Source organism: Symphalangus syndactylus, chromosome 5, assembly GCF_028878055.3.
Source record: "Symphalangus syndactylus isolate Jambi chromosome 5, NHGRI_mSymSyn1-v2.1_pri, whole genome shotgun sequence".
Taxonomy (NCBI): Eukaryota; Metazoa; Chordata; class Mammalia; order Primates; family Hylobatidae; genus Symphalangus; species Symphalangus syndactylus.
Window position 1 is genome coordinate 43412127 of NC_072427.2, and position 16733 is coordinate 43428859.

Sequence of the window (16733 nt, forward strand, 5' to 3'; positions counted from 1 at the left end):
TAGCTGCTTGTCCAGGACGCCTGCTCCTGGAGTTTCTCCAAGTTAACTCTTGTCAGCAGAGCTACATGAAATTCCGTGGCACCCTGTTGCTCTGTGTCTGTCACTCACTCACACACACGTGCTCTCTCCTGACATTCCTCTTGTAACTATGGAGCTGGTCCTCAAGGTGGAATTTTACTCTCATGATAAAGACAGTCTCTTCCCCACCTTCCTCCCATTCCCATGAGTCCTCCACACAGGTTTGTTCCTTTAAAGGTTTATTTCTGGCAAATAAAAAAAAATAACTTATGTGGTTAGATAAATTAATGTATGGGATTAGACATGACACAGGGCAGAGCTGAACGTTCCTGTTTTCTTCTGGATCTTGAAGGCTGGTGAGAGGCAGCTGAATGAGACTCAGCCTCGTGTTTTGTGGGACGAAGAGACACGGACAAAGTGACTCAGGTACATTGGTGCTCCCTGGAGGGCTGGGAGGTGGGCTCAGAGGAAGAGGCCGAATCCAAATCTTGTTATTGAAAAGAAATAGCTCTTCTTTGTAGCATTGAAAAAAATCAACCAAAACTCTGCACACGCTCATCCGTAATGACCATTAACATAACATACCAAGCACAGGCTCAGAAAGATGGAGCAACAGACTGAGGACATTTTCAACATGGTACTTGGGGATACCTTTGCGAAAGATGCCTTCCCCAGCAGAGGCCAGCACTGTGGAGAGATAGCACCAGAGCCACTACTGGCACAGTTGTCAAGATCTTTTGCTTTCTGAACTCTGGGGACCACTGCCTTTTAGCCTGAGGGGAATGTCTCCAAATTTCTTGGGCTTGGTAAGTCTCAGAAGCAGCCAGCCCCTTGGTCAACAGAGGGTACCTTTCCTTCAGGAATCTGAGAATGGAACATGCTGATAGTCTGTTAGTCTGTGCTGGGATCTTAAGGCCAGAATCCCAGAGGCCTTTCCAGACCCAGATCCTCAAAGCTGGGAGAGAAGATTCTGGGGACTATCTGCCAGGGAGGAAACCAAGGCTCCTCGGGGAGCAGCGTGTGAGTTCCCCAGGAGCACAGACCATGGCTTGCTCACCACTTTTGACCTGTGTCTGGCTCCTTCATGAGGTTTTGGCCTTGGCATCACTTTGTAGGTAGGGTTTACTCTCTTAGGCTATGGTGAATTTTGGTTATAATTTTTTGATAAATTAGGAACAGGCTTTAGTTGCCTGTAAACGCACTAAGACAGCCAGAAAGCAAGCAGGTGAGACTCAGGAGAAGCTCAAAGGGTTTTCCCTGATAAAAGCATATGCCGTGAGGGTACAGGCAGCTCACTTCTTAAGGCCCATGCATAGACTGCAGGCTGGGCAGCTGCCTCTGCGGCCGACCTGGAGGGACTGCGTTGACCAACTGCAGGGCCAACCAGGAATTGAGGAACCTGCCTGCACAGATGGCCAGGGCCACAACTGGCTGGACACTGGCAAAATTTAAACAAGGGCTGTCCATTTAACTAAGTATGACCTTAGCATCCCTATCTAAAGACTTCTGAAAGGCAGAACCCTAAATTTTCAAATCACTGGGCAGTTCTGAAATCCAGTTCAGGGTCCCCTTGTGGCCATCAGGAATAGCAATTTCTGACACAAAAATCAGCCCAAGGATTCAAAGCCCTCAAGGAGTAGAGGGGTGTGAGAAGAAACACATAGCGACACACCTGCTCCCTCTTCACAGAGATACACTTCTATGCTCCAGACCTGGGGCCATTTTTACTCTGATACCACTCTCTTATTAGGTGTTCTGAAAGTTCACACTCCCAAATGAACTCATGCCTGTGTCATTTTCCTTTGAAGGACCAGAAGGCCCCCTCAGTGCCATCTGAGGACACCGCCAGTAGTGCCTATTAAATAACACCCGGACTAAGGCATGGCCCTTCAACCATCTTATGAAATGAGAAACCACCATGCCCGCCACGAGACCGTTCACATACACGTGTGCAGGGTGGATGAGGAAAGGATAGATGAGAAACTGGGACCACACCAGGTGATAACCGAGAACCAAACTCCCCAAAGCTCCCAGCACTGGACGACTCCAGAAAGGTGAGTATTTATATAGCTCCTACAAAAATAAACTTTTGATGCCTGTTCCTTAGAGTTATAAAGGACAGGCCTTTGCATTTGGTTTGTCTCTGGAGGTTTTTCTGGTATCACATGCAGTAAAGGTTTTAAATGCCTCTGAGGCAAGGTGGAAGAACTCGCTGCCTGCCCCTGCCTTGGTCCTGGGTTTCCAGGATGGGATGGGAGACAGGCAGAAGAGGGCAGCTGCCCTGGGCACAGCATAGCAGAGCAGAGGGTGGGGTGGGCTGGGCCACAGAGAGGCTCCCCAGAGTCCTGTTACGGGAGACCATTAACACATTGTGACTATGAGCATTGGGGTCTGACTCCTGAGTGTCTCTGGAAGCACGTGCGCCCCTCCTCTCAGTGTCCAGCCAGGGCAGGCATGAGGTGTTGGATCAGATCCACTCAAAGGGGGCAAGCCAAGAGTGTGCCAGCTTTTCCCCAACAGGCTAGGGCTCCAGCAGCTCCCCTCCTCTTCAGAACTGGTGCCCACACACTGTCAGTGTCCTACACACTCTCTCACTTGCTTTTCCTTTACAGCGTCTTTTCTCTAACTTTACTGGTCTGAAAAAAAAATTCTAATACATGCAGCACTTACAAGTAACTTATAAATATGGGAAGCTGTCAGAAGTTTATATATTTTAAAACCATGACTTGGGCTAGAGTCTGGTGAAACAAGATCATCAGGCAAGGTCGAAAGGTGACATCTTTGGAGGACCAAAGCACCAACTTGCCCCCGTCGGTGGAACTTTGAAATTGTAATGTGGATGGAGTCCGAGACATGACAGCACAGCAGAGAGACAGAGAGAGAGGCGGAGGGTGAGTGCCTTTAACTGTTACCAATCTCCCCCACTATGAATTCTTTCAAACACTGTTGCTCCCTGGCATTAGACTCTGTCCCACAAGCCATTCATCTTCCATGCACTGTCTTGGCTAAAGGTGCAGATTAAGGGTAAATTCAAGCCCTTCCCTTCCCATGGGAGGGCTCTGAAAAGAAAAGAGGGGAAAAATAGGAAATTCTGGAAGTGTGACATCCAGAAAATGAACTCTGAAAAAATCTTATGTCTTCACCTATGTGATAATAAGTAAAACTATCTTGTTAAAGGTTCACATTGATTTTAGGATGCATTTAGATTTTCTAGATATTAAGACAGAAAAAAAGGCATCTTGGGTTGGAGGACAGGTGACAGGTTTGTAAGCAGATCCTTTCCAATCTGGGCTTGTGACCATTCTGAAGGCATAGAAACCAGCGTGGGACCTGAAGATGAGTCACTGAGGAAGCTCTTTATTCCAGCAGAATCCCCACCCTGGACACTGAGGAGACGAGCGGTCCACTGACTGTCAACTGGGAGCTGTGGATTTGTGTGGATGACTCTGTGTGAACTGAAACAGCCTCTGCAGAGTAAGGAGCCCACAGATTTTATTACAGCCCCTGCTCCCCAAGCCCTGATGGCCTCCCACAACTCTGCCCTTTGGACTATGGAGGAAAAAAATAATCGTTCAGTTTTCTGGGCCACAAAATACAAGATGGGTCTAGGTTGTACAAGGAGCTTACACACGGAGGCAAGAAAGCGTGCAAACAGGGGTGGGAATTTTTCACCCCCTGGGTGAGCCAGTGCTCAAGACATGGAAGGAGGACCTGAGTCACCCTCCCGGAGTCCACATGGGTTTGTGTTTCTGGCTTTTATGAACCATGTCCAACTCCAGCTTCTGTCTTCTCCTGAGAGGAAGGAGAATATTCTATGACGTCAATGATTTTTTCCCTATTACAATATCACAAAGAGGTCCAGGAGCAGGCGTAAGAGAAGGACCAACAAAAGCCAGAGTGTCTGAGAATGACATAATACTGACTTTTCTTTGTTGGTAACAGTCCACGAAACGTGCACCCCTCTCTCCTGAGACACGGTGAGGCATGAGGGGAGGCGGCAGGGGAGTTGTGGGTAGGACATTGTACCGTGTGACATCACGATCATGCAGCCGGTGCCGACGGGACAGAGATGTGAGAACAAGCACGCAGGGCTCCAGGCTCACCCTGGGGGGAGGTGGGCGGTTTCCAGGTAAGTGCCCGGCCTCTCAGGAACACTGTCTGTCCAGTTCTGCCAGGGCCATCCCCTGGGGCTCGCCATCTGGGCTTGCACCTTTAGCCCTCATCTTCCCTCAGTTCGGTGGGTAAAAACTTATACTGCTGCTGGCGGATTTGGGCCAGTTTTTTCCTTGCTTCTTCCAGTTCTCGCTCTTTCTTTAGCATTTCTTCCTGGGCGGCGATGATCTAGAAAGAAAGCAACAAGCTGGATGGACCTAACACTTTCCAGAAAACCCTCCTATCCACCCCACTGCTCATGTGAGCTCCATGGCTCCTGCGACCGTGGGACACTGCAGCGCCTCAGGAACAGCTTTCTTAGCTCTGGCGACCAGCCTCTGTCACTGTTTGGGTTTTGAGACTAATGACCCAGCTGAGCCATGAAAACATGCTGGTTCTGGCCTGTGATTTAACAGCAAACATCTCCTGCAGCCTTACTATGTACCAGGCTCTGGTGCAAACACTCCACGTAGACAGTCCCTTCACTGAAGGGGCTGCCCTGTGAAGCATGCCCTGTTGAAAGTCTTGTTTTTCCAAGAAGAAATCTGAAGCTGAGTGATGTGGGTCCACTGTCTGGAGTCACTGAGCCAGTGGAGGAGGACCTGGTCCAGGTATGGGCAAAGCTAAAGCGGAGCCCTGAACCACCAGATGGCCCTCAAATGCTTATTTCACGCTTTTAAGGTGTGATCTGAGGAAGACTTGCTAATAGGTATTGTGTGAAAAGGGAAAGTTGTGTTCAAAAAAAGCAAAGTCAGTTCCTTTCCTGGCTTTCCAGAGCCTTTGCTAGGCTAACGACTATCATTACCAGGGCGGGGTTATTGAATGCAGTATTCTCCAGCCTTATTTGATCAGAGCCCCTTCTCTGTGAAACTTCTCATGAAATTAGTGCGTGGAGAAACACATTCTGGTACAAATACATGCAGTGCATAGCCAAACACGGGGTGTGGTTCAGGAAGAGATAAAGCAGACGTGGGGAATGAGTAACTTCAGTGCTCCTGATGCGGATAATTAAAACAGTCCCCTAAAATGGATTTACGAGATGGACACACATCAAAAAGTGTAAGCCTGACTTCCTAGAGCTTTCTCCTCACTCCCATGCATGAGAATGCAATCCTGCATAAGTCAGAATCCCACCTGCTCTTATAAAAGTTCTGGGAGAGGAAAAGCATTCTCTCTCTGTAGGGCCAAATGTCTGGAGTGGGCAGTAGCTCCAAATGCCTCATTTTATTTAAATAATATTGCTGTCCTCCATTTTTGTTCTTCTTTTCTACAATAGAATCCTTGATTTTTATCTAAGCAAATGCTACTCAAAAAAAAAAATATATATACTACATTGTCCAGCCTCCCATGCAGCTGGGTTGGGCCCGTTATTAAGTGCTGACCAATGTATGTGAGAGGACGTAATACCTGCAGCTTAGGGTCATGGCCTCCCCTCCTTTCCCTCTTCCTGCCAGATGGAAAGTTGAGGAGGCTACTGAGCCAACGTGGACCACGTGGGCAAGGGTAACATCTCAGGGATGGTGAAATAGAAAGGCAGATGGATCTGGCTCTCAGATGTGAAGGAAACACCATACCATCTCTGGTACACGAGGAAGAAATAAATTTTGTCTGTTACAACCCAACACCTATCTCGGGAAGTAAATACTATTCTTGACTTAATTACAAACCTGAGCAATGCCCCCCACAAACTTGGTTTTCACTACAACATCGTCATCATCAGCTTTGCCAAATGCTGCCTTCTGGGCTGCACGGACAAGATTGTCTGAGGCTCTTTTCACAGCATTTCCTGCCGCCTGGAGAGTGAACAAAACATACATTATATCATCAGAAACAGTCATTTGGGCCTGGCAAGAATAGACATGAAGGTACAGTTTGTGAGACCGTGAGTCAATTGATTATCCAATTATAACATCAAGTTCTCTAGCCAGCGAGTACCCATCTGTCTGTCCATCCATCCATGGATTCTACCAACACTGGAACCTATCTGGTCACTCACAGATGAATGAGACAAAGTGCCTGTGGCCCCCAAGGAATACTCATTTTTGAGGGGAATCACAATTATGTAAATATGTAATAAATGATCCCAGCAATGTGATGCGTGTGTTAACAGAGGCATGCCGGAGTTCTGCCTCCTTGGTCTGGAAAACCGCCTCCCCTGCCTCCATCTGATTTAGCACATACTTGAGGACTTGGCACAGGCATCACTTTCACCTGCCTCCCTTAGCTCCACCCACAACCTCTCCCTCTGTGTGACTGGAGTGTGCTGTGCCGGCTTCGCTGCAGCCTTTACCACGCTTGTGGCTGGCTGTTCCCCCCGGACAGTCAGCAACTTGAAGGCAGGGGCAGTGACTGGAATCCCTGCATCTCCAGCAGAGGCACTGTGGCTGTCCATGGTTGGTGCTCACTGAAGGCTTTGAAGGAATGAAGGGCTACCCCTCTGTTGGAAGGGCTGAGAGCCTCACAGTAACTACGGCCTTTTGCACGTACGTTTAGGGTCTCAGCACCACAGGCTCTAAGATGGAGTGACTGCTAGAGACAGGTAAAGAAGAGCTTTTCAGTCTTCCTTAGATCTTCCTTAAGGGCTGTTGCCTGTATTGGCTTATTTTTAATGCTCATGAAGCATGTCCCCAGGGACATGCCAGCTGAGGTTTGGAATTTTCTTCTAAAAGTGGTTAAGGCTTCATCAAACCTCTCGTATTTCTTGTCCAGCGCCCCCTCAGAGTCCAAGGCTTGTGCTTGAGGGTTCGCCATCAGAAGGTTGAGAGTTCTTCTCATTCAAAGCTAACTGCCCCATCTGGTCTGTGAACTAAAGTGACCAATGCAAACTATGAGGGCTTGCACAGGATGGGAAGGGAACCAATTAATATTTGACAAGTAATCACCATGTGCTTATTCGCCAAAGGGTTTATGAGGTCGGAAATCTTTCTTTAGCCCACTTTTCTGATGTGAAACTGAGGTTAAGAAACCTAACATTTTGTAGCTAGCAAGTTATACAGCTGGGATCTGCACATAGGTCCATCTAGCCCCAGGGAACTCCTGAGTCATTTATAAGGGGCTCAAATACAACACGGCAGCATCCAGTTAAATCGGTAATGATGGGAACAAGAGTGATGTTGCATTCTATCTGTGTAAATCCTTAGGACCTAACAGAGCACTGTCATATCCATTCTCCTATTTGACCCTCATAAGAGTCAGTGTGGATGGCTCTATCCCCATTTTACAGACTAAGCCCCTGAAAAGTTTTCAGTGATTTATATAAGACATAAATGGCAGAAGCAGGACTTGAACCAAGTCTCTCTTAACTCAGGATGTTTTCCTCAGAAGTGTCCCCCAGACCCAGAAATCACATATTCACAAACACGCAGCTCCTCAATTTTTCCCTGGGTTTATCCCAGGTATCAAATAAAGGTGAGGGAGATGGGTCAGAAAGGGACTCAAGAAGGCCAAAAAACAGAAATGCACTTTAGGCCTTTCACAATAAAACAAGAATTCTGAGCTTTGGTAGAACTATTCAAACATTTCTGCCATTTATGATTTGCTTCATGACTGATGTAAACATACTTTTAGCAATACAATCTGCATTTTAACACTTATAATAAAAAAATCTCAAAAACTGGAAACAAAATGTCCAAAGTATAGGGAAATTCTGGCATAATCAGTTGATGTAATATCATGCGATCATTAAAAATGGAACTCATGAAGAATGGGCCAGCTAGCTTTGCATAGAGAAGTTAATGAAGCCTTATCTTCAAGGAAAAAATAGATATGATAAAATGTTAAGTGAAAAGAAAGCAGAATGTATCTCGCCATGATTACAACTGGACAAAATTATTTTATATGTAGATAAAAACGAACAGAAAGCAATGATAACGTTTGATATATGAAGATGTTGGGGCCGTGTGATTGCTTTCATTTAAGCATTTCTTTAAAGCAATCAGGAAAATGTATCTGCTCTGAGAAGGACTTGATTGTTACCTTCCTAACATGTTCTCTGGGGTCTGGGAAACAGCAACAGTCTCATATAGTTTCAGTCTTTTTACTCCCTTCTGTAGCAGACACTGGCTGAAGGCCTCCTCTGAAGCAGGCACCGAGTTAGTAACACACGACAGAGGCACAGATGAAGATGTGGTGTCTGCATCTAAGAGGCTCACAACCTGCTCACAGACAGACCTGCAGTGGTACCATGTGATGGGAACCTGAGTGGTCTGGCTAGAGGCTCTCAAAGGACAGAGGAGGGATAAACTGCCCAAACCCTGGGAGTCAGGGAGGGCTTCCCAGAACAGGGGACTTTGAAGATGAGTCACAAAGGACAAGTAGGGGTCTGCTGGGTTGGGCTGGTGAGGAGCAGGGCCCCAGGGCATGAGACCAGAAGGCACACGAGGAGAATGGCAGCTTGGTGGGGCAGCAGTGGAGGATGCATGGACGCACGCAGTAGATGAGGCTGGAACGTGGACAGAGCTGGCTGATGGAAGGCCTGGTGGGTCATGCCAAGGAAGTGAGGCTTGTCCCCTTTGGTGACACTTACCCGCTCCAACAGGAGTATTTTCCCACCAGCATCAGTGACCATTACCTGTAGCCGCCTCATGGCCTCTGAATCCTGGTCGGCCTTCACCTTGCAGGCCACCAGCAGCTGAGCCGTGGAAGCGGCGACCTGCTTGGCAGATGAGATGAGCTTCTCCTCGCTGGCATGTCCCTGAACAGAGGCATTGGCCGCCTCACAGAGACTGCTGGTCGCAGCCGCCACCATCCGGGCCTGGGGACAGTCAACAGAGAAGTGACCCAAGGCCCAAACCTCCCTTAGGGGACCCCGAAAGCAAACTGGGAGGAAGGAGAAGGCAACTCACAGCAGAAATCAGCCCCTGTGACCACTGTCCGTCGTCTGCAGCATTGGCAGGGATGGAGCCCACCTAGAGAGTAGAGTCGAGAAATTGGCCATGAGGGCAGGCAGCCCCAGTGGTTGCAGCCCCTCATCCCCACACCTTGCTCGGGAACCAGACTTGCACCCTGCTTGGTGCCTCCTGCCAACAGCCCAGGCCTGAGAATGGAGCAACCTTTCTCACATGGGACTCAGGCCATGCCAAGATTGCATAGCACATCCTGGCAGGTTTCGCCACCAAGAGGCAACAGGAAATGCTAAGAATGGCTCCATTTAGCTGCCAGGTACTGCATTTCTGGGAAACGGCTCAGGAATGATGGCCTGGGGCTGTCTTTCTACACTTAACTCCTCTGCAGAGCTTTCTCCATTTCAAATGTGGGAGCCACTAGGCCTCCTCTTTTCAAGGGCTAAGAGAAATTTAAATCTCTCCCGATTACTGACCCTGCAAACCACACTGCGTTTCTGGCAGATGATGTTAAAAAAGTGTGGTGGACCTCCCTCTGGTACAATTGAGTGCAGACCCTTGTCTTAAGGAAATACCATTTTGTCAGGGGTGGGAGAGAAATAAGAGGCTGGAAGAAATATGGATCTCTGTTTCTATTTAGAAATCATGGCAACAAGTAGAACATTTTCTGTCCACATCTAGAGGGAGAAGCGACAGGAGGAAATACCTTCAAGCTTGTGGGACGTGCCTGGTGAGTGAGGTAAGAGTATCTCAATTTGAATATGAAATTGGGGGTGTGTCAGCAATAACAGGGCCATATCAGGGCTTGCTGAATGTCAGGTAAAACTCCAATGTCCTGCCTATAATCCTATAGTTCACCCAAGTCTGGCTGAACCTCCTTCACCAACTTTTTAAATGCTTGAACACGTAAGTTCATTGGAGGACAGATAGGGACTCTGCCATATCCAAGTTGGATTCTCCAGTATCTAAGCAATGTGTTGGACACATAGCCCTTTATCAATGTTGAAATAACCAGGTTTTTTTTTTAACATAGGATGTTCCGTTCAATGACACATTTGTGGTCTTTACATGTTGACCAGCCAACAAGAACTTGCTGAGGCCAGAGCACGATGGCTCACGCCTGTAATCTCAGCACTTTGGGAGGCCGAGGCAGGTGGATCACGAGGTCAGGAGAAACACGGTGAAACCCCGTCTCTACTAAAAATACAAAAATTAGCCAGGCGTGGTGGTGGGCGCCTGTAGTCCCAGCTACTTGGTAGGCTGAGGCAGGAGAATGGCGTGAACCCAGGAGGCAGAGCTTGCAGTGAGCCGAGATGGCGCCACTGCACCCCAGCCTGGGTGACAGAGCAAGACTCCGTCTCAAAAAAAAAACAAAAAAACCCTGCTGAGTACAGGATACGGACAAGGTTGGCACTCCGCTGGCTCTATAGGGGATCAATGGGAAGGATGAAGAGAATAGCTTGTGTGCCAGGTGGGGAGACAGACATGGACCAGTACTGAGTAACATACAACACAATGGTTTAGAAAGAGAATTCAAGGTATGTGGACTGGACTAAGCCGTGGCTAAGCTCACAAAAGACTTCCTGGAAGAAGATGCACAGCCTATGGTCAGGCACAACCTTCCTGTCTGTACTGCAATGCGAGTTCTTGGGTCAAGACACAACTCACCTCCACCTATCTGTACGCTAACAGCAAAGGCCTTTTAATATCAAACAAACAGAAATGAATGACAATGATGGTGACCACATTTCCCAAACCCATGACTGGTCAGGTTTCTGAGAAGCTCTCTGAAAGCCAGTGTGGATAGGATGGTTCCATGTGTACGTAAATAACAAGACACATGGAACATGTTAAATGGGAAGATTGTTCCATATCCAGAATTACTAATGTACTAATAATTCTTTGAATCCTCAAAAAAAAAAAAAAACTATGCTTTTATGCTAAAGTAGATTGAATGGGTGACTAGAGATAAAGCTGAAGAAATTTCAGATTTAAAATCTGACTGGCCCTTTCCCCAGCAGACTTAGGAAAGTGCTAACTGCAAAGTTGGCCAGTATTCAGCTCAACAGTCCTAAAACAAATGGAGCCCTTTGGAGCTGGAAAGTGGTATCATAAAAGCCGCCGACTGCGGTGCTTCTAGAACGGCCCACCAGGAAAATATGACAGTTTACATCTTTACATAGCCTAATGTACAGTGGGAATATAAATGTCTCATTCAGGACCCAATCACTGCCTGGAATGGGATGCTTTCCTTAACAAGAAGCAGATGAGAGGCCCAGAAGCCAAACCTCTTATTCTGAATGCTGCAGTTTTCAGTCAGCACAGAGAGTGGCAATTCAGGGAGGGAAGGCATTGCATGCGTTTCCTTGGTCAGGACAAAGGCTTGTAGCTCTTTTCCTGGGCCCTCAGAGGCTCTCTGTGTATTGAGTGTCCCGCATGTGGTCAGTGGCTTTACCCACCTTTCCTTGGGCCACCAGCTCCCTCTGGGCTGCCGAGGCCGATTTGACCAGGGCGCTTGTGGCAGCAGCAATGGATTTAGCAGCTTCCAAGATCTGTTCCTCAAAGTCCAGGGTCTCATCCGCTTGCTATAACCAAAAGAAAACAGCATCACATGCAATTCATATCCACAAAGGGCTCTTTCTTCCAAACTACTTACTGCCGGGTCACCTGGCTCTTCACCTGCCTATTGTTTGTTGTTGACAAACCACACCTGAAATGGGGTGGTTCCTTAACAAGAAGCAGATAAGAGGTCCCCTGTGCAAACTTTAAGGACTCTAAGTCAATTTGCTTAAGCCACCCTCAGGTCACACAGTGTTGAGGATGTGGCTGGTACCTTTCAGGCATTAAGAGACAATAGCCAGGCACAGCAATGGTTTTCTTTGTATGTGTGGTACAATATTTATAACACAAAATTTACCCTTTTTACCTAATGTTATACACTGACACTGTTGTACAACAGCAATACCAGGATAGAAAGGTCAGGATGCCTCTCCACCTGCAGCCCCTTCCCCTAACTCCAAAAGGAAAAAGCCGTTAGCTTGACATCCCATGGAAATTTGCAGACAGACTCATTTTCTGGAACAGAATCTTTAAAGATATACATTCACTGTGAATAAAATACACTCAAATGGTTTTAGCAACATCAATAACCAAAACCAAATAATAAAACAGTAGATCATAGCACTTATTCTCTTCCAGAGCCTAAGCCTCAAAAATGGACTTTTAAAAAAAAGGAAAGATGGCTATCAGTTCTGAAAAGTCATCTTTTTCCTGGGTAAAAAATCAAAGCCAACAGCACTGGCATTTCTGTGGCTGAGCACTGAGAGAGTTATAGACCAAGCACAGATTGCCCAGTGGTGAAAAAGAAACCAGGGCAACACGACATCAAGGTGGAGCTTGTTCTGTCCCCTGGACACCTGAGGCACGGGCTCCACCTTGGGAAGAACACTGGACACCACTGTGTAGGTGTCCATTAGGGTTCTGGTCTAAATTCACCACCATCTCCTCTGCTGCTAAAACAACTCATGAAGTTGAAGAGAAGCTTTGGAGAAGTGGGACAAGTATAAAGACTGTGGTCCCAGGCTGCATGGGTTGGAGCATCACAATTTAGCTGGGGGTGGTCAGATTAGACCTGTGCAGTAACATTCCATGACTCTAGGTCAATTTGGTTAAGCTGCCCTCAGGTCACACAGTGTTGAAGATGTGGGTGGTACCTTTCAGGCATTGAGAAATGATGGCCAGGCCCAGTAATACTTTTCTTTGTATGTGTGGTAAAATATATGTAACACAAAACTTACCCTTTTATCCAATTTTAAGTGTACAATTCAGTGGCACTAAGGACATTCACACTTTGTGCCAACAGTAATAGATTTTTAAGAGTGCCTACTGTGTACCAAGTATTTTGAAAGGCACTTCTACATATATTGACTTAATTCTCACCAAAAAAAAAAAAAAGATCGTATATTGGAATTATCTTTATCCTTATTTTTACAGTGAGAAAACCCAGGCTCAGGAAGGTAGATTATTGGGCCAAGCAGCATGAAGCATCTAAACCAGAATCTAAACCTAAATCTGACTCCAAAATGAGGCACTTTAACTAGCCAAAGCCACCCCTTAGGGCATCAGTGAGAAATGGTTTGTGCCAGAGGTTCAAAGTCAGCTTGCTAACGCTCCCATGTGAAACATCAGACAGGAGAGATACAATTCTTCTCCAGCTCTCCATTCTTAATGCCACATCTTGAACCATGAAAGGTGCTAATCCTTTTTCTTTATAACCCACATTATCAAAATACAATTTCAATGCACTTATGATGGCGGCATTTCAGAAGTTCTGAGACAGAACTTGTGCGTTCTTTCTTATTGCTGACCAAGTCTTGTTCTAAGAGTATTCAGGACAGAAATGAATTTAGTTCTACTGGACTCATTTTGGATTGGTGGAGTATAGAATTTGGTGACTGAAATACAGAAATGATCCATTGTGAGACACTCTCGCATAAAAGGAACTCTTGTGTAGTCAGTCCCCAAATAAATTACAGTAGACTCTAATTTATATATATTAAATATATAAATAATGTATATTTTAATAACCTTGAGATTAAGAGCTTTTCTGGAAATTCATTCTGCCAAAGAATGTCAGGCGCATAACAGATTAAAGCACTAGGGAAATTACAGAATTTTTGACTCCAAACTCCTTATCTCATTTTGCAGATGAGGAAACGGAGGCTTGCGGAAGCTCTTCATGGCGGCTCCTGAAGTCTCTCACGCTCTTGCCTCAGGTGGCCTCAGCTACACTATGGGTTACACGCCCGAGTCCACTTTACAGTGTGGAATACTCTGTCAGATTTTTTATTTCCCAAATTTTAAGATTTTCAAAAATGGGATTTCCTTAAAATTAAGTGCGAAGTCCTCAGCAGGGGTAGATCTGATAGGATCATCTCATCACAACTGATTTTAAGAGCCTCTCCCACATCTTCCGCTGCCTGGGAGTTTTTTTTTTTTTTTTTTTTTTTTTTTTTTAAAACGCTTGTAATAGATATTCGACTTGGAAATATTTTTGACACCCACAGATTTTTCTGGTAATGGCAACTGTCTGTTGTAATGCTCTTTGATGAATTTTTATTTTTCTTTCCATAATATCTCTATGCTTTACAACAGACATGGCAGAAGGCCTTATCTCTGGGAGACATTTGCTCTGATTAGAAAGTATTAGAGATTCTCCCTAGAAAGGCTGACTGGGATGGCACAGGGATGGAGGGTTAATGTTAGATGCTACAGTTTGGGCAGAGTACCCTGATGAAACCTGCCTTCTGACTGCTGCATCCCTATTTTCCTGTATGCCAGGTTTATGACTAAGACGCACTGCCCACCCTCTCTCTACTGCTGAAATCAGACACCAATACTTAATGTGTCCTCATACCATACAACTTCTAGCCTTAGAGAAAATGGGATCTCTCCAAGCCAAGGAGACATGGTCAAAAACCCAGGTGCCCCATCAGTTCCAGCTCCCACCAGCATGCAGAATGGAATAGGGGAGAAGGTAGGAAGGACACACACTTAACCATATCACAAGAAGGAGAGAAAGAGAATTGACTTGGTCTTCAAAGGACTTTCCTAAATAAAAGAATCACAATTAAAATGAAGAATTTGTTAACGGAACAGTCCCCACTGCAGCTGAGAGACTGGGGAGACTAAGAACAACATGGTGCACAGTTGACTCCGGGGAAGAATCTGGAGGCTGGGCCCCTCTCACGGAGCTCTCATTCTCACCTCTTCACCAGAGAGGCTCAATTGGTTGGTGTCTTAAGGTCCTCTTTAGCTGAGGTGTTACTGACCTGACCAGGGTCAGTCAGATCTGTCCTTCTGGTTTATAAAGGGGATAATGGAATTCTCGCTTCTGGGTTTTTCATTCTTTCTGCAATTGGATCATGTAAAGACCCGCTAAAATAATCTTTTAAAGATTATGACTAATCCTGTGCATGTGGCTATTTATATTTCTTTATAACTACTGGCATCAAGCTAAAGCAAGGAACTTAAGAAAACAGTTTCATTAAACAGGATAAATTGATAGTCTTTAGCCATAAAAAAGAATGAGATCCTGCCATTTGCAACCACATGGCTAGAACTGGAGATCCTTATGTTAAGTGAAATAAGCCAGGCACAGAAAGACAAACATTGTATGTTCCCACTTATTTGTGGGATCCAAAAATCAAAACAATTGAACTCATGGACATAGAGAGTAGAAGGATGGCTCCTAGAGGCTGGGGATGGTTCATGGGTACAAAAAAATAGATAAGACCTACTACGTGTGATAGCACAACAGGGTGACTATGGTCAATAACTTAATTGTACATTTTAAAATAATTAGGATAGTGTAATTGGATTGTTTGTAACACAAAGGATAAATGTTTGAGAGGATGGATACCCCATTCTCCATGATGTGCTTATTTCACATTGCATGCCTGATATTGTTTGGCTGTGTCCCCACCCAAATCTCATCTTGAATTGTAGCTCCCATAATCCCCATATGTCATGGGAGAGACCTGGTGGGAGGTAACTGAATCATGGGGGCAGTTCTTTCCTGTGCTGTTCTTGTGATAGTGAATAAGTCTCATGAGATCTCTTGGTTTTATAAAGGGGAGCTCCCCTACACAAGCCCGCTTGCCTGCCGCCATATAAGATGTATCTTGCTTCCCCTTCACTTTCGGCCATGATTTTGAGGCCTCCCCAGCCATGTGGAACTGTGAGTCAATTAAATCTTTTCTTTATGTATCACCCAGTCCTGAGTATGTCTGTATTAGCTGCATGAGAACAAGCTAATACAATGCCTGTAACAACACATCTCACATATCCCATAAATATATATACCTACTATGTACCCTCAAAAACCAAACAAAAAAAATTAAAAAATAAATAAATAAATGGATAGCCCTCGCTGCAGAATCACTTGAGGATCTGGTTAAAGATGTAGATGCTGTTTTGGTAGGTCTAGGGTGAGAGCCAGGAATCTGTATTTCTTACAGAGGTGGTTACACACTACTGTGTAGGAAATGCTGGCCTGGACTCAGGAAAACAAACACCACTTAACTTAATCCTACCAGCCTGTGATCCCCTTCAGGGTGAGATTGTGTTTTATTCAACCTATGTTTCTCTAGCACAAAATCAGGCAGAGGAGCCCATGTGATGATCAACATTTGCTGAATGAATATATCCATTCAAAATGCGTTTCCCAAGTTCCAGAGTTCAGCCAGAGCACAACGCACAAGGTAGGAGAAGGAGAAATACACAGAGTAAGCATCCATATCATTAGCATCCACTCCTGGGCCCTGGTGGACAGATGCACACACAGCTATGAGCAGGTTCCTGTCCTGTTTGAGGCCGTGGGTTGTTAATTGTACAACTCTACTTGCATCCCTCAACTGGAATTCACAGTTTGTGACATTTAGTCATGCATGGACGTACAAATGTAAACACAGTGGCATTTTACCAAGAGGCACTCTTACGTAACAAGACAGCACTGGCAAAAAGAGTGAACAGATGTACAAACAAAGCTTCTACTCTGCCTAATGAAGGTGTTTGCTGCTGCCTCTGCATGCTGAATTATCTTCTCCTTTGATATACTGTTCTTTTCCCCCTTCCCCTCCATTTGAAAAGGCTATTTGGCCAGGTGCCCACCAGCTCTAAGCAATCGTCTTTCCTGGGCTATCTGGCCAACTCTTGCTGAGG

At 45.8% G+C, this 16733-nt stretch overlaps 1 protein-coding gene across 3 annotated transcripts in view; it reads right to left on the reverse strand.

The window, feature by feature from the left end:
* Nucleotides 1–240: 240 nt before the first annotated feature.
* Nucleotides 241–16733, reverse strand: part of TLN2 (talin 2) — a 463814-nt gene continuing 447321 nt past the window's right edge. For 2 of the 3 annotated variants that reach the window (XM_055278269.2, XM_063638847.1), the window contains 5 exons: nt 11471–11596; nt 9015–9077; nt 8696–8923; nt 5838–5963; nt 241–4359 (listed from right to left, as the gene is read on the reverse strand). In XM_055278269.2, coding sequence (XP_055134244.1) covers nt 4231–4359; nt 5838–5963; nt 8696–8923; nt 9015–9077; nt 11471–11596 — 672 coding nt within the window. In that variant the 3' untranslated portion in view covers nt 241–4230. The remainder of the gene's footprint in view (nt 4360–5837; nt 5964–8695; nt 8924–9014; nt 9078–11470; nt 11597–16733) is intronic. The other variant, XM_055278272.2, reaches the window with a different exon arrangement.